Source organism: Cryptomeria japonica, chromosome 9, assembly GCF_030272615.1.
Source record: "Cryptomeria japonica chromosome 9, Sugi_1.0, whole genome shotgun sequence".
Classification (NCBI taxonomy): domain Eukaryota; kingdom Viridiplantae; phylum Streptophyta; class Pinopsida; order Cupressales; family Cupressaceae; genus Cryptomeria; species Cryptomeria japonica.
Genome location: NC_081413.1, coordinates 515,774,642 through 515,793,008, shown reverse-complemented (window position 1 = coordinate 515,793,008; position 18,367 = coordinate 515,774,642). Strand labels below are relative to the sequence as shown.

General features: G+C 33.7%; 1 protein-coding gene across 1 annotated transcript; it reads left to right on the top strand.

Annotated features, from left to right (window-relative positions):
• Positions 1-378: 378 nt before the first annotated feature.
• On the top strand, positions 379-7,715 carry LOC131066925 (large ribosomal subunit protein eL15z). Its single transcript, XM_058001823.2, has 4 exons — positions 379-535; positions 1,250-1,416; positions 6,878-7,075; positions 7,292-7,715. Exons 1-4 carry the CDS (start codon positions 532-534, stop codon positions 7,535-7,537), a joined length of 615 nt encoding a protein of 204 aa, XP_057857806.1. The 5' UTR covers positions 379-531; the 3' UTR covers positions 7,538-7,715.
• Positions 7,716-18,367: the final 10,652 nt, after the last annotated feature.

The window sequence follows — 18,367 nt, the reverse complement described above, 5'->3', positions numbered from 1 at the left end:
TATGCAGATTAACACGCTTAATCTCAAAATATTATTTTCCTTTACAATAATATCATAACAATAAATTAGACATTTGAAAATGTATCAGTTTATTATAAAATAAATTTTGTTGAATAAAAGACTTATGACACTCTAAAGAAACAATAGAAAGAAGTAATAGAAATGAATTTGATAAATAAACATCCTCAATTTGAAACTCTAAACTAAAAATATAGATTATTTGTGCATCTTAAAATTAAAGCTCATAATTCAAGGAATTGCTAAATCAATTGGAATATAGATGATAAAAAAATAACGCGCAATTATATCCAAAAGGTCTTTAACTCATTACAATATAATGTGCAAAATCATTCTTATAAAAAATATATAAAAATGGTAATGTAAAATAAACCAAATGAAGAAAAAGTAAAATAAAGAGTTTACCTCAACAATTTAGGGTTTAAGGTAAGCCCTAGAAATAAATTTGCTTCTTGTCGACTAAACGTTTTAGGTGATACGAAATTGACGAGTTGCAGGCGGAGAGGAGGTGAAATGGGTAAGTTCTTTTAGGATTCATGGCTGACCTATTTGAATTAGGTTTTCATTAGCACTCCAGATTTTTCTGTTTAAGGTGTAGTTTTATGACGCCTTTTCAGGTTTGTGTGGATTTTTAAGGCCTTTCCAGTTTTTTTGTTCATCTAGATGTAAATTTAATGGATTGTGTAAACTTATGAGAAGATTCAGAGGTCCATTTAATGGATCCACATATATTTAAGAACAAAGTTTTGAAAATGATACTGTAATTTGACCTTTTCACATCTTGTTGTGTGGTTGTGCTGCAATATGGTGGAACCTAAATGGTTCTGTTCCACAAGATGTAGGCACAATGTATTTACCAAAGCCTTAGATTTGTTAATGTAATTGTTTTTTTCAGTTCTTTTTATTTTGGATTCTGCTATATTGAGGTTTTTTTCTTCTGGAAGGAAATCTGAGGTTTTTTTTGAATGTAAGATGGGAGCCGTAGATCACATTTTGGAGAGATGTGGTGGCTAATTGATCATTTAATTTACTGGACAAGATTTATCGTTTTTGGTCGAGTTAAATTTTTATATGCAATTAGGTTGTGTACGCTGCAACTATAGACTTACATTCATTAAGACGTTGCCATAATAATTTTTAACTGTTTTTTGTTCAATTTTACTTTCTTTGAGGATGTTCGATGTTTGTTAATTTATACTGAAAGTTGTGAAAATGTGTTGGCGGGTTGTAGGGGCCTATAAGTACGTTGAAGAGCTATGGAAGAAGAAGCAATCGGATGTGATGAGGTTCTTGCAGAGAGTGAGGTGCTGGGAATATCGGCAGCTTCCTGGCATAGTCAGGGCGAACAGACCCACAAGGCCTGACAAGGCCCGACGTCTTGGCTACAAGGCCAAGCAAGTAAGTTTACATGAACATATGCACCAATGACTACTATCCCCAAAGATACAAACAAACCGTGTAAGGTTTGCAATGTACGTTAATATCATTTCTATATAAATATGATTTTAACCATGATATGACGTTTACATTTATTCCTGTATAGAAGTTAAAACATAAGACATAGTCAGATGTAGTAGTTTAGCACCATGAAAGGCAACATAATAATGCTGTTAAGAGAAGTTTTAAGTAGCACGTATCCTATGCTCGCTACACAATACTTTCAATTCACAAAGATGCTATCAATCAACCATTCACCATTTTTCTAATATTCTTATCTCTACATCTGAGAAGTCCTGCTTCAAATTGAGTACTTGATTTACAGATTATATATTTTTATTATAGTGTTTTAAACTTTTAATAGCTTTCAATGCAGGAGAGTTTTTGAGAAGGAATAATATAGCTAAATGTTTGAGATTAGAATCCCAGCTACTTAAATTCCTTAGCTTGGGAGATTGTATCATTTAAATTCACCAATCAAACAAGTTGCTTGTTGGCATGGTGGGATCAATATGCGTCACATTGTTCTCTGATTCGATATTTAATTTGATTGAAGCTTCAAGCTGCATATTTAATCATTGGGCACTGCATTCAAAAATGAGACTACCTTCATCATATATTATAAGATGGCAATAAAAATACAAACATAGTCATCCAATTTAATGTGATAAGTTCAATTCCTCCAATGAGGATATCAGTTGGGACTTTTAACAATCTGCCATAATAATCTTGTCATTATATCAATTGTCATAGACTCGGCGTATTTGAGTTGGACCCCAAAAGTATATCAACTCCATCAATTGGTCCATTTTGAGCATGCATAAGCTCTAGCTAGAAGTGTGTAAAACATCAAAGAAACATACTGCTCTAAAGATTTCAAGAATATCTTTTGACAAGTCAAAGCTATTGACCCTAGGATTTTAAGAATACAAACACAATTTTCCCCAAAGACGTTACACAAGGTGCTAATCAGGCAATATCACAATGTGTAGCCACGCAATATATATCACTTTGAAGAGCATTAATAACATTTCTAGTGTTTTGAAATGGGGTCAAATGATGTCCTATACAACAAGGTTATGCCTCATTAAAGTTTGGTTTAGCTGCATTGTTCCTAGCTACACAAGGCATCGCCAAAATGGTACCTCAACTAGTGTAGACACATATAAGATGAAATGGCAATGAAGAGCAAGTAGCTTTCCTATAGCTGGAGAAGAGGGTCAATTGGAATTTTTATGACAAAGTTATGCTTTGTCGAAGTTGGGGACTTCAATTGCACAACAACATCGGAAACATAAGCAACTGATTCAAATCTCAAATTCAAAATTTGGTAAGAAAATACCTTTTCCCTGTCATTGCCTACCACCAAATAGGTGCTATCCATATTGGTAGGTGTTGCCGTAGCGATGCTATAAATTGATGTCTTGTAGAATGCGAGTTCTAATGTCAAGAACTTGATAGTTCTTGCAAAAAAACCTTTAAGAATATCCTCTTGGACAAAAACACACCATAATCTTCCAATTTCTCTTGCACTGCAACTTAGTGATCCTGTTTTCCAATTTATTGAAGGACCTAGGTACCCATTACCTTTGCTCTTCTCCACAAGGTTTTTTTCTTTTGGAATGCCTTTATCTTCTTACATGGGCAAAACTTTGCACTAGACAAGCAAGGAGACAACTTTTCTCATTGAATCAGTTCCACAGGCCTCGATTTTATGTAAACTTCTTCAAATCCACCAATAAATTCTTTGAAGCCAACTATATGCTGAATTTTGATCTCTTTTTTAGAAATAAAACTATAGTGAAATAGCCTAGCCCGACCAAACACATTTTTTGCTGAAATGCTTTTGCTAGGTTTGCTTTTAAAGGACCAAAACTAAGGGTATAAACCCTTGGATTTGATACTGTGATGGCATTTAAATGTAGTATAATAGTATTCTATAATTAGTAGTATTCTGATGCCCTTTTTTCATCTGTAGCATTGAATTTGTAAAGTCCTAAATTAAATGCATACAAAGATAAAACCTAAACAAGATTCTAACTGTAGATACGTTTTTTTATTTTTGTCTTTATGCCAATACATACATTCATTGGGAAATCCACCACTCTAGAAACAACTTACAATGGGAAATCCACCACTCTAGAAACAACTTACTGTGCATACCAAATTTTATTTTTGTCTTTATGCCCCAGGTTTCCGTACCAGGTGCTAAAGCTCCTGTAGCAATGTCACACATTTCTGAAATTGAGGTTTCTTTTTTCAAAAGAATGCTTCTCATTTCCTTGCTAATGGAGATCATGCCTTAGTGGTAGCTAATTGGTTTGTTCATCCTCAATCTAAGGTGTTAACTAAAGATGTTGGAAGACTCACTAACTGCTTATTGCTGGAAGAATTGATACAAACTTAAAGACTTAATTGCTATCCAACTACAAGACACAAAGACCCAGCTGCTGCCTAGCTGAAAGCAATTTCAATCATTGTATTCTAATTATTTAACCCTGTACTTTTGTTGATAGGATACTCACTTTTTATCTTACTATTGATAGAAAATAGTTTTGTGGATTAAAAGGGGACATTACAAATCTGCCCTTCCGAAAATTTCTTGTGCACAAGCAATGCATTGTTGGACATTTGAATATCTCCAGCACCTTCCATGGAGCATCCTTTGTGGGTTGGGTTCTCCAATGGACTAAGTACTTTATGATGGCCATTTCCCTCAGTTTCTTCTCCTATATGTCAATGATGGCTTTTGCAATCAATATAAGTTTCCTGTTATCATTGAAGGGTAGCAGATTAATTGATGGCACAAAATGCTGGCCAAGTGCCTTTTCGGGGTAAGACACCTGGAAATCATTGTGAATTTGGTTGCTTGACTCATAGGTCTTTTCGTCAACTCCTCAAAACTTTGTATGGTCCATATAAATGGGGTTTGAGTTTTTAAGCTCCACTTGACTTAATGGAAGTATGTTTGTAAGGTTCTAGATGTAGAAAAATTGTATCACCAACCTCAAATGATCTCTTAGTGTAGTGTTGATATGGTAAAGCTTTGTTGATTTGGGTTTATTGCAATGAACTTTAAGTGACCTCAATACGTCTTGGCTATGCTCTACCAAGTCACTAGCTTCTGGTACTTTATTGTTGGTGAACATGACATTAGTGAATGTGAGTGCATCATATTCATACAGTGCCATAAATGATGTCATACCAATGGAGATGTGGTAAATGCATTTATAACAATGCTTTTCAAAATGCAACCACTTAATCAATGCTGTCTACTGATATGTAACATAGTTCCTCAACTAACCTTTGATGCACTTACCATATCTGTCCATCGGTTTGAGGGTGATAGTTAGTGCCAGGAGGAGCTGAGAAATCTGCTATCTCTGTTGCTAACAATGGTCTAAGCCATGTATTCTGATTGCCACCATGGATTCTGCTGCCTTGATGAATCTTCTTCCCAAGTATTCCCAGGTAGCTGACAAAAGTTATTGTAGCATTGAAATCTTCTGATTTCTCTTGATAGTCCATAGAAAGTGTCACTACCTTAAAGTAATTGCCTCAGCATCTGGCTTTCATTTATTTGTGTAAACATGGCGGGTTTTTGAAGGAGACTTGTTTGACTGACCACTGGCTGGTCATGTGGAGCTGCACTATCCTCTCTCTATGAATTCCTTAAGTATGATTTGGGTTGTGCATGTTACTTTAAAAACATATTGTGCCAGTAGCTTTGCCATTCTTTCTTGTCCCTTCTGTATCAGGGTGTTTTGAAATAAACTAGCACTTTCATCTCTTGTCACTTTTCTCTTTCTATCTTCATGTGCCATCTTTTGCTTCCATGAAGATGGCACATGAAGATAGAAAGAGAAAAGTGACAAAAGCATTTCTAACCAAAAGCTGGAAATAGGCTTCAAGCTCCTCCAATGGTGGCCATAGAAACAAGCCCTCTAGTTTCATAGCCTGCCCACTGGCAGTGGCCTAACAGCGTGGGTGTCAAAAACTTATGGCAGTTTCCAAATTAGCCTTGAATTCCCCTTTCACATAATGGAATGCTAACATCTTGACCCGTTCCTTATCTTTTACAAAATTGAAAATCTAACAGATTGAACGCAAACATGGAAGAAATGTCTTAACATTTACTGGAAGGCTTAAGGCTTATTTAATTCCAATTCTGTAGGATTTCTCTATACCTTAAGGGGAATTCTCCATTTTTTTTCGAGATTGATCGTTTTCTCTTACCATAATGACTTTAGAGATGGCCACTTTGAACCTCACCATCACTTCATTTAGAGATACAGTTTTATCTTGAACTATTCTGCAGTTCCTTTCTGGATCAGTAGGATAAAATGGCATTACATCATGGAGTGTATTGTTAAGGTAAAGCCTTTAACAGCTTTGTTTGAAGAATAACAGATAGCAAAGATGGCAGATTACTTGATCAAAATTCATAGCAGGAATCAGCAAAGAAATAGGTGACATTCAGAAATATGGGCCTTTGGGTCCCATAGATTGCCTGGTCTTGTGGACATCATAAAGATTTTCCATTTAATTTCCTTCCAATTGGTAATGAGGGGCCCAGTACCAGAAGGCAAGAGGGAAAAACCATCCTTTATTTGATCATTAATCATTAGATTTTAAAAAACAAAATTTTGAGACATTTTTAAGTCCACAACCTAAGCCATGCGTTCTAGATCTGTTCTTCACAAGACATGTATTGTACCCTTTGCCAGATGTGCACAGGGTAAAAAAAGATTAGTTCTCATCTGTGATTATTTAGTTGCATGTTTAAAGTCTGTTTGCTTGATTTTGTTTCTTGCATTTATTTATTTACAAGTGATGTCTACTGGAATGTAGTGGATCTGAGCTGGGAATATAATACCTAGATTGTACTAATGCCTTATGGTCTGAGCCTGCCTGGGTATAATTGGAGTTAGTTGCCCATTAAGGAGTTCGTAGTAATACTAGGTGCTGCTATAGTTGCTTGATCTTGATCCTTAATAATCCTAGGCCAAAATTGATGAGCATCTAGGCTATTACAGGTAAATCAGGGTATGGCAGATGAAAACTAAACCAAAAGCAGTTGAATTTGGTTATGAATTTTTTGAAAACTCAAACAAAGGTGATCTGGGCTTAAGATCTGGTGACAAAGGTACTGGCTAGGGTTTCTGTAGTCTTCTAAGGTGGAAACTTAAGCAATGGATTAGGATATAAGCTCTCAGTGTAATTTAAGGGATTTTGTTTCCCATTTCTAGCCCATAGCAGCAGAGTGTGGGCTTTATTGTAATCATTATGAACGTAGCAGAACTGTATGTGCATATTAGACATCTGATCTGTGTGGTATGTGAATGTGATTTGTGCAATGCCTTATATTTTTTAACCAATATATGCATATCATATCTTGACTTATTTCTACAAATATGTGCAGGGTTTTGTCATTTACCGCGTGAGAGTTAGACGTGGAGGCCGGAAAAGGCCTGTTCCTAAAGGTATTGTGTATGGTAAACCAACTAATCAAGGTATCACACAGCTCAAGTTCCAGCGCAACTTGAGATCTGTGGCGGAGGAGCGAGCTGGCCGGAAGCTGGGGGGACTAAGAGTTTTGAACTCTTACTGGATAAATCAGGTATGGTGTGCCATGCTTTATGCAAAATTAATATTAGTAGTGTAATTTCAAACTGTGCTGTCTGCAGCAATATTTTCTTCTGCATTGTGCAACTTACATATGATCATTATTCACCATAGAGATGTTGTCAGCATACTGAGTATTTTGTTTTCAATTTGTGGATTATTTGGAGCATTGATTATGGCCCATTTTCAACTAATGCTTTTTGCAACACAGGATTCAACCTACAAATATTTTGAAATAATTCTTGTTGATGAAGCACACAAGGCTATCCGAAATGATCCTAGAATAAACTGGATATGCAATCCTGTTCACAAGCACAGAGAACTTCGAGGACTAACATCTGCTGGTAAGAAGTACAGGGGGCTCCGAGGAAGAGGTCACCTCTTCCACAAGAATCAGCCCTCTAGGCGTGCTACTTGGAAGAGAAACAACAGTCTTTCTCTTCGACGATACCGTTAGATTGCAGGCCCTTGACAGGCTTTTATCTGGAATTGTCTTGAGATTAATATTTCTATACATTTCAATTTTTCTTTGCACCATTGTTGAGAACTTGAGACAAATGCCGGCATAGTTTTTGTATAACTCTGGTTAATTTTTTTCTTAAAGAAACAATTGAATGGGATTGCTTTAAACTGAACTGTCATGGAGTCTTCTGAAAAATGTTTTTAAAAGACTGATCAAATTCATATAAGCGTGCTTTATACATATATTTTTGCCAAAAGTTAAGGAGATGCACTTCCCTACTGATAATTAATAATTTATCATCAATTCCATGAAAACTATAATATGATACACGTCTTTTGACTTTGCATCTGATTGTACATGGGACATTCTATGTATGCCAATACCTCATTGTCGCAAAACGCCTGTGAAAATTTCGACCATTTAAAGCATGATGATTACTATTATCCACACCCTTTCTCCAGAGAGCAAACGAGCCAGCCTCTTTAAACTGGAATAAAAACCAGGGGACTCAAGGCTGGATTGAAAGAAAGTTGTTTTATGTATATGGATTTATATCCAACCCAGAAATACATAGCTGTACCTACTCCTCCATGATTTACATCCAACTCATAAATACATAGCTGCTGCTACTCCATTCAGATTCCTGTGATTTTCTTTTGCCCTTGCAGTTTTGCAGTCCCGTAAATTTCACCTATGGCACATCCTTGATGTCCTTTCAGACTACTGCAAATGGGGCTCACCATGATTCCAATGCAATTTGCATCTGGGGATTGTCTTCCCCACGTTTCTGTATGTGTCTGAAGGATGTTTCTGTGTCACAGATGTGACTTTTTGGGGAGATGTGTTCCTGTGGAATACTGTTATTTTATGTTGCTGATAATTTGTACGGTATACTTCTCAGTACAACATTAGCCTGGTTCTATTATTACTTCTGTTTTGTGCAAAGTTATGGTCTAAGTTCACAGTTCTCTTCATGATTTTGTAGTTTACCAGAAATTTATCGTAAAAACGAGGCTGAGGCTGCTTTGATTGTATTTGTTTTTAACTGATTTTCTCATGAATAATATTACTGCAATTGCTTTATTATGGAAAGATAATTTGTTAGGCTGTTTGCATTAGGTTACGAGATAACCTCAAGTTACAGAAAAACCAAAAGGCTGTATATTAGTTTATGTTGATGTGAGCTCTAAATTGTGGAGGAATCAACCTGCAAGAGGAGAAAACAACAAATAAGCACACACATGAAACATTATATTAGAGTTAGAAATCCCAAATAGAAACTAAATTAGTCTCAAAATAAAAAAATTCGAAGCGAGTCTCATGTTCCTATATCTCCAAGGATCCTTCAAATCAAGGTGGCTCTCAGCTTGGAAGAGCACTTGATCTCTAGGATGACTACCTAAAGAGCGAGAGGTATCTATGATTCTAAGATCTAAATGGAATGCAACTAAGATCTTAGTGATTATGCAAAATGGATATGAAATTGATCATCTTGTTTAGTATATCATGTTAGTTTCTTTTAGCTATAGATTGGAGGCATGGAAAATAAACTAGCAATGATATACTAGCATTATAGATATGAGAAGATGAGATTGATCTACCATGGAAAAGAAACTAGCATGATATACTAAACATGATGAAATCTTATGCTATAATGCCAACTAAAATGATCTAACAATTGCTAAGAGAAGACAATGGAGCTCCTTAGTAACCTGCTCAAAACAATTTAGCTATAGATTGGAGGCAAATGAAAATGGATATTGGATATGAGACAAGGGCTCATCTTATAGAGTTGAAGGCTTAGGATTGGATTGCCAAGATTGAAGGAGGAATGTGGTCCCAAGTTGGAAGGCTTAGCCTTGTGACATTAGAGGGTGAGGATCAATGTGGTTGCACAAGTGTTGTCCCACCTTGGGAGAAGGGGGATATGTGCTCACACATGTGAGCAACCTAGGAATAAGCAAAATGGATTAATTAGGATAATGAAGGGATTAGATAGGTTCTAGAAGGGATGATTATGAGGCGAGTGAGATATGTAGGATTTTGCAAGTGGGTGAGGGAAAATAAGATTTTTAGTTAAATTAAAATAATTTAATTTAGTCAAAAGGGATGCAACTTGCATTTGTAGGATTTTGCAAGTGGGAGATATAAAAATAAATTTTGATTTATTTAAATGCAAAAAGTATTTTAATTAAAATGGGAAAGGGAATAAATGGATATTTTTAATTAAATGTGATTTTAATTAAAATGGCTAGAGGGGGGTATTTAATTAAATGGCTTAGATAGAAGAAGGGATATTAATTAAATCCTAAATTAATTGAAAAGGTCGATTAAAATAATTAATTGGAAGAATTAGGGATAATTAAATGAATAAAATTCACTTAATTCATTGTGCAACTTTTAGGTGTGTAAAGTTGACATGTAATTTTTGTTAGATAATAGTTATTAAAAAATTTCTTGTTTCTTTTGAATTTGGTGAATTTGGTGAATTTGGTGGCTAATGATGGTTGGAAAATGGGTCAATGACGATTGATTGATAACCATAATATTTAGGACATGGTATATCAGTGGTGGAGCCCTCCTAAATCAGTATGATTTACTAAGATTTTCTTTCCTTTATCATGTAATTCTAATTACATTAGGTTTGATCACGTTTCCTTTAATTTACTCGTCTATTGTTCTAGATTCGACCATGTAGATTTAGATGTTGTCATAGGAATAATAAGCAAATCATTATGGAATCTAAAACATTAATTTTTAATAATAATATAGAAGATTTAGATTTGATATTCACACTACGCTTTTATTAAAAGATTTGATGCTTATTTTTTCATACGCATAACAATAGTGATGTAATCACTTTTCCTCATTTCTTTCTAAATGAGTTGAAATGATATTCAGATCTGTCTATTTGTGTTATGAAGCTGGCTCCATCCAATGGAAGTGATAACCACTTGAATTAGTGTCATTATTGTTGTACGGTACTAAGTTTTTGTCAAGAGATCAATATTAGAGTATGAAATTAATTTTTGAAATCAATTCTAGAGTTTGATCAAAGATTGTGATCTTTCTCTACGTGTTATGCCAAAAGCACTTTGGAACCTTTTTCAACATCAATAATCATTTAGCTGGAGTTATTAATGTTTCTTCCTCGAATTTGCTATTGAGAGATTTGCTCTTGGGAGATGGATTGCAAATTCAATGTTTATTGTCATTTGGGTTTTATTTGGTGATTTTAATGAATTTTGAGATGGCCTATGAGTGGTGTTGCCTATGTATAGGACGGTTAAAGGAGTACTTTATGCCCCAATCCGATTAAACATTAGTTATCATAATAACTTTTTAAAGAATGAATCCCAAAAACATTAGAGCGGCAAATAGTAACTTTTTTTACTGATAAAGTATTTTGTCAAGCACACACAATGAGCACTAGACTTACATGGAAATCTGAAACACCAATCTCTAATAACATTTGTAGAGGAGGCACCAATTCCTTACTCCAAGATTTGAGCACCAACTCAATATGTGAGACCAATCCCACTAAGAATACAAAAGATGAGATGTGATGTGATTTGTGGACCACTTGCATTTGATTTGAACAAACTTTAGAACCCTCTCACACAAGGAATATGATCTTTTGATGAAGCAACACAATGGTTGGAATGCAACTCACATAGCATTGCCTGTATACTACACTTTAATCGTCCAATTTCAGATATTTCAATAACATACACTCTATGAATGAACTTATATTAACAATATACATGTATTACAATGATTATTACATTCACATGTCAGCCTAAGAAAATAATATTGCATTTACAAGTCGGCCACAAGTATCAACCTACACTAAACCTATAATAAGGCCAAGTCCAAAAGCCCACACATTAGTATAGGAGAAAGAACACACTATGCATTACCCAATGTAGTCTTATTTGGTCCTAAAAAACATCCACAAAAATTAACTATTTTATTTTATTTTATTTCACTTTAATATATGTTCAATTCTAATGTATACTCAAGTACTTCTATCCATACGGGATAGGCATCTATCCAAACAAGGTAGGCATCTAACTATATGGGTTATACAACTATCCATATGAGACTTGAGTTCATCTATCCCTTCAGAATAGACATCTACCCAAACGGGGTAGGCATCTATCCATAAAGAATAAGAAGTGTTCTGGCTAGAGGCTTAGACTCATCGGGACCATCCAGGTCCGTAGTCACTCTCTAAAGGCTACACTCCCCTACTAGGAGTGTATCAGGATTGTCGTCATTAGGAGTAGTGAAAATGTACTATAGCTTGAGTCCCACCTCAAAATTTGGCCTAGAGCCTCGGAGAGTCAAGCAAATCCATTCGAGATTCTTTCTGAGTAAACATCGAATATATTTAATCTTTTGATTTAGAGTTATCTATTTATTTCTCAACCAATGATTATCTTAAACTCTTAGATCTCGAAATAATAGTCTCAATCTCTTTTAAGAAAGCAAAATCCTAAACCCCATCCCCGAATGCTTATGTACTAGGGGCAACTTCGTCCCTAGAATGCCTACATACATCGTTTCAACACAAAATCAAAGCGTAATATATGTGTAGTTCTGTTTTCTAGCTAGGTTTGATGTAAACTATTTAGTGGATACACAACCCTTTCTAGGGTCATTGTCCCAGATAGTTTCTTTGTAGTTGCTACCTATGCTGGTAGCTCATAAAATATATTGGTTTGTAGTGACCTTCTACTTGTTGCCTATTTCATCTAAGTCCCAATTCCTATGATTCACGTCACCCTTAATCCATTATCAATCTGCAAAACCTTTCAAAGATAAATAAAATATCAAAACCATTTCACAAATCCATTCCCTATTGGGGTTTACTACTGTTTTACTATGGGTAATGGTTCATTAAGGAAATTTAAATCTTATTAATTTTTTTATCCAAGGAGGATTTCCCTTCCCCTTGGATTTTAATTTCCAAATGTTCCTTATTTCTCCCTTGTGATTTAAAGGGACAATGCCACATACATCGTTATTGTAGCTTTATTAGATTACAAGTGCACTAGTTCAACATTACGACATTACTTGTAAGTGTGGCCCAAAGGCACCATTGATACCGAATGCTACTAGTTTTTGTTTCAATCCTCTTGTTTAGTTTTCTAACTATAAAAGACAAAACTAGATTTATTATATGGAAAGAATCTGTCCACTATCAAATGTTTTGAAGCTTACGCAAATCAATTTACTTGAAAAGTACTATTTTCTTTAAAATAAAATTACAATAAGAAGTCTAATTTAGATGTAAAGTAATATTTGCTTGAGAATTATACTAAAAGTAATGTTTGCTTAAAAAGTAAAAGAAAAAATATGACAATAAATCATCTACTTAAAAGATAGTTTTGTTTAAGAAGGGAACTATGATGATAAATCAAATTTCAGAAACATAATATTTGTTTTAAAAGAAATCTAATTAATAGTTAAACTTTAAAATTTGAACTAAATTTGAAAATTACTAATTGTTTTGTGAGGAGAATATAATGAAGACATTGAAAATGAATCTAATATTTGAAAATTATTAATTGTTGAAAAAATTCTAAAAAATCTTAAAGTGAAACTAGTACTTTGAAAATTGAAATCAAAATAATTATTTTGAAAATGAGTTCAACTAATTCTGTTCACAAGTTATTTAAGTTTAAGTTCATAAATTAAACTAATTTATAGTATTAAGAATTCTACCTATTATTGAAAAATTAGAATAGATTTAGGTAAAGGACTACTTTACATATTATTAAATTGGATTTGTAGAAAGAATAGTGTTTTTATTGTAATTTGCGTGGAAAAATAAACAAATATTACTTATACTAAAAATAAATAAATAACTAATCAATCAAATTATTCCTTTTAAATAAAATTGTTGTAATATAAATAATCTAAGCAATTTACCTTAGAAAAGTTATTTATCCAGAGAAAAAAACCTATCTCAAATATTCACTTATAAGTAAATAAAAATTAAAATCAACCTATCACTATATTCACTTAATAATATAATTTAAAATATATTATTTAATTTAGAATGTTTTTTTTAATACAGTTCAATGAATCTCTTTTTCTTTTTGAAAAAACTAAGTAATGAAAAATACCATTATTTCTTTATTGAGTTAATTTTATTATCTATTATCTATTATTTTTAAAGCACCCATGAAAGATTATTCTAAATCAATTTAGAAACATATAATAAAAACTATTAAAAATCTAATTAACATCTTTATTTGAGTACATCAAATATTAACAAATGCTACGTAGTGGCGAGTACTTGTCATAGTATTGTAATAAAAGTATTTGTTCTAATTTTTAATTATTATAATTTTGAATAATTATAATTATTTAATAATATTAATTATAATTGGTCTTAATAAAATAACTATTAATAATTATAAAAGTGAAAATAGACATTTTTTGAATGACTTAATGAAAAATATTTAAATTTATGATTAAAAATAATTAAATTATTTTGTATATATTAAAATGATAAAAAAATTTGGCTTGTTAATGGGCTTGGTTGGGCTAATCCAAAATTTAAGTAGATGAAGGTGGTGGACTGGTCCAAGCTAAGGGAAGGATGGTATAAAATAAACTTTGATGGGGCCTCAAAGGGCAACCCAGGATCGTCGGAAGCTAGATTCGTGACACAAGATTGGGAGGGCAATATTGTAACAACTAGAGCTTCAAAACTTGTAGATGGAACAAACAATGAAGTTGAGGTTTAGCGTTGAAAATGAGGAAAAAATTGGGCTTCTTGGAAATACAATTTGAAGGAGATTCCTTGATTACTATTAATGCAATAAAAAGGGGTGAAATGCATGCCTGGAATTTGAATAAATATATAATTGTTGCCAAGCATTTATTAGAAACTTTTGAGGAATGTGAATTTGGGCATGTTATGAGATAGGGAACGATGTGGCAGATAGGCTATCCAAATGAGCAATCACTCTTGATGATGGGCCGAAAATTACGGTGGAAGATTTTTCGTAATCTTGAGCTTTGTCTTTGAGTTGGAATAGTAAGCCACCATTTTAAGATGCTATTAATGAAAGGGTGTGGTGGCGAGGTAATGTGACATGGGTAGCACTTGGTGCTCACAATTGACAATCGGTGGCGACTGCATTTTAATATGGAGGCCACCTTTTCTTGATTACACCAGGGCAACAATTAGCATTTATGAGCAAAGTCATTGAGAAAAGTGAAAAATCCTTTCAAATTTGATGAAGATATTTTCATTCAAATCATGTAAATCCTTTTGGGTGAACAGTTTTTAATGATTAAACATAGGTATAGGACAAATATAAGCACTGTGTTAATGGTGGCAGCATGGGGGTTAGAGGTTGGATGGAAAGAAGATGTTGAATGGGTGTTGAAGGGTTGTGTGGAAAATGACTCATTGTATGGTCTGCATTTGATGTTAAAAAGGGCAATTTTGGGGGTTGGGTTTATGCCTGCAAAGGTGGCCAAGGGCACATATGAGGAGACTCCTCAATAGTTGATGTTGTTTATTCATTGGGCGTAGGGGATGGACAATGATGAGCGTCGTGCAAAAGCATATATCGGTTGGGATTGGTTGATTCATTACCTGCAGGTGAGGGAATGAGAGTGAGCCAAAGGAAAGAGGAAGGTAGGGCCAGAGGAAGAACCAAAAGTAAGATTCGAGATGAAAGACCAATAAGTTAATGGGCCTTTGAAAGCAGTGAAGAAGAAATGAAAATAAAAACATTGTTTTTTGTTTAAAGCTTGTTTATGTAGTTACTTGATCAATTGTTATATATTTTAAATTGTTAAATTGTATAAATATGTATATAGGGCAAAATACTGGTGGGTGAGGGTAGGGTTTTGGTTGATGTTTTGTTAGACTATGAACATCGTTTTGGAGCAAATTTTGGCAATGTTTCTTTGCGATGTGGGATAGATGATACTACAAATTATGTACTTTGTTTTTAATATCAATAAAATACATATAATTACCAACCCAAAAAAATGATTAATTTTTTTATGATAAATGATTAAATTTTTTTATGATTTTCAAAAATTATTAAAAAATGGAATGATTTCAAAGATATATAAAATACAATTATAAAGAATACATATAATAATTAGGTTTAATCTTTTAATAGATATATTTGTGTATACACCTAAAAATGGTTTGAAGATAATTAATTAAATAAGTAATTATTTAATTAATCTCCCTTCCCAATTTAATTGAATTCATTAGCAATTTGATTAAGTTCTCCCATTCATCTACTTATTAATAAATCTAAGGATTTATTTAATAGGTTCATCTCAATAGTCCCCTTTGATTAATTAATCTGAATTAATAAATCCTCCCCCATTTAATTCATTCTTTGAATCCCCTAATTAATTAAAACAAATCAATTTATGGGTTGATGAAAGTTAATTATGACGGTATGACGAAATAATAAGTATATGGTAGAATACTGAGAGGGGGGGGTGGGTTGGGGGTGAATTAGTATACTTAAAAATAGATACAAACTCCCAAACTGAAATTCAAACTCACAAAGTAAACTTTCACTTATTAAGATCAATATTTAACATTAACCAACATCAACCGGTTTGACTGTTATTACAACTTAACAATAAAAAAATTCAATATTGTAAACATAAAAAATGCTCAATCATATGTCAACACATTCATCTCTCAATGCTTCCAAATATCATGCCTTATCAGAATAGTTAAGTAGTTAATCAAATCAACAAAGAAGATCTTAACCACAAAAGCATTCACCACTTGACACAAATATTTATACGTGGAAAACCCAAATAGGTAAAAACCATGGTGAGATAAGACTCACAAGGATAGCTATTTGAATTCTTCTGAAGTTCGCCCTGTTAGGAGCCAAGCCTGTTAAAGCTTTTACAATAAGTCATGTTAAGAACTAATTCTAGTTAGGAATCACCCGGTTAAGGGATTTACAAATATGCCTTGATGAAAAGAACAATACCCTATTAGGAGTAACCTCGCAGGAGGATTTGAGAATCCAAACTAATGGACCACCTTGTTAGAGGATTTAGAAAGTAACCAAGCTTGTTAGAGCTTACTCGGTTAGGGGATTTCAATTTCTGTTGTAATTATTAGAAAACAATAGGTTTTCTTGATCTGTCTGAATAACACTACATCTTCTTGATCAGACCCTTCTTAAGCTTCAATCTGCCTTTACTCAAACTGCAGATCCATCCACCGGTCAGGCAACCACACACTCAACTGGTTTCTACCAATCTTGTCAATTTTGCCAACAACTTTATAAAACAATATCATCGACCTTAAATACAAATCAACTAGGTCGGTAACACAACAAAAACTTAATTCTCATCATCAAGATTACAAACAAGTCGGTACAATCTTCACCGTTAGAAATCATAACAATCTCTTCACATTCTTCAAGAAAATTCCAACCGCTCCATGATCACCGCTTCATCGAACTTTGTAACTCATCACGCGCTATGCATTAGATGCAACCCACTTTGCTCCTTTCCAAGATAACAAATGCACCAAATCAATTTGAACTTATCCTCATTTAATGATCACACATGTCTCCATCATTATCGCTCAACATTAGATCTTAAACGAACAAAATTGATCGGTTAGGGTTTAACAGAAAACAAACGGTAGGGTTTACTAGTTACAAAACATAGAAAGGTTTAACCCTTTATATTGGTTCAACTTACAAACTACCATATACCGGTTCACACCATCTTCCTCAAAGTTAATCACACAGGTTACAGGACAATAGCAATAACAACAATAACATCAACAATATCAGCAATATCATTCATTGGTTCAATTGACATCAATGACAACATATCATTAATGCAATCTATATGCAAAATGCCAACAATCTCCCCCTTTGGCATTGATGGCAATACAAATATCAATACCTCTGATTGTTGTTGTGATTAGTGAATAGGAATCCTGGTTTACATTACCAAGTATTCACCATGCTCTCTCTATCTTCAGTTTGTCACTGGTTCACCTAATCAGACACATAATTCTTCTCCCCCTTTGACAACTGATGCTCTGCAAAAAGGGAAAGGTTAGTCAATGATAAATAACACACAACACACAAGAAACCGTTAGTGTCAATCAATCAAAAACTAATCTAAATAGGCATATCAAAAGAGATATCAAAAGCATGACAAAATATCTAACTAAGAAGATAAATATGATGATGCATCTCCAAATGCCTCCTAACATGCTCTTGGTTTCTTCTCCTTTGTTCCTCTCCTCTCCAAGTTCCAAAATAGTGTAGCTCTCAGCAACTTTTTGCACTATGGATGCTTATGGAGGATTGAGATTGAAGTATTTTGCTCTAAATGTGAATAAAAAAACTAATACTAAATGCTATTGATGCTAAAATGATTTATTTTATCCAAGATGACAAGATACTAGTGGTTTATGCTAAATGCTCTCTAGAATTCACTATAGCTTAAATGCATACAAGTTTTCAGGATCTGGATTATGAAGAAATGAGCTCTATTTATAGGAAAAATGGAGCAATGGATGGTTGGGATTTAGCAATCTCAACAAGGGTCAGGATTGAATGATTTCAAATCCTTGTGAGGGCTTTCAACCCAATCCCAAGATGACATGTGTCAATGTGAGATAGGTTGAGAGGAGAGGGAATAAGCATTAAATGCTTGACATGACCTTGGGAGTTAAGGTCAAGGTTAGTTGAATGAATAAACTCTTTATTTAAAGAATAAAGCTTTTATCCAATGGATAAACTCTTATGCAAAGGCAAAAGGGGATAGACATGGTCAAAG

Excerpts from the sequence above, each read along its gene's own strand:
- LOC131066925 (XM_058001823.2), top strand. Across the intron at positions 1,417-6,877 it reads TTGGCTACAAGGCCAAGCAA|GGTTTTGTCATTTACCGCGT; the intron begins GTAAGTTTACAT and ends AAATATGTGCAG. Across the intron at positions 7,076-7,291 it reads ACTCTTACTGGATAAATCAG|GATTCAACCTACAAATATTT; the intron begins GTATGGTGTGCC and ends TTTGCAACACAG.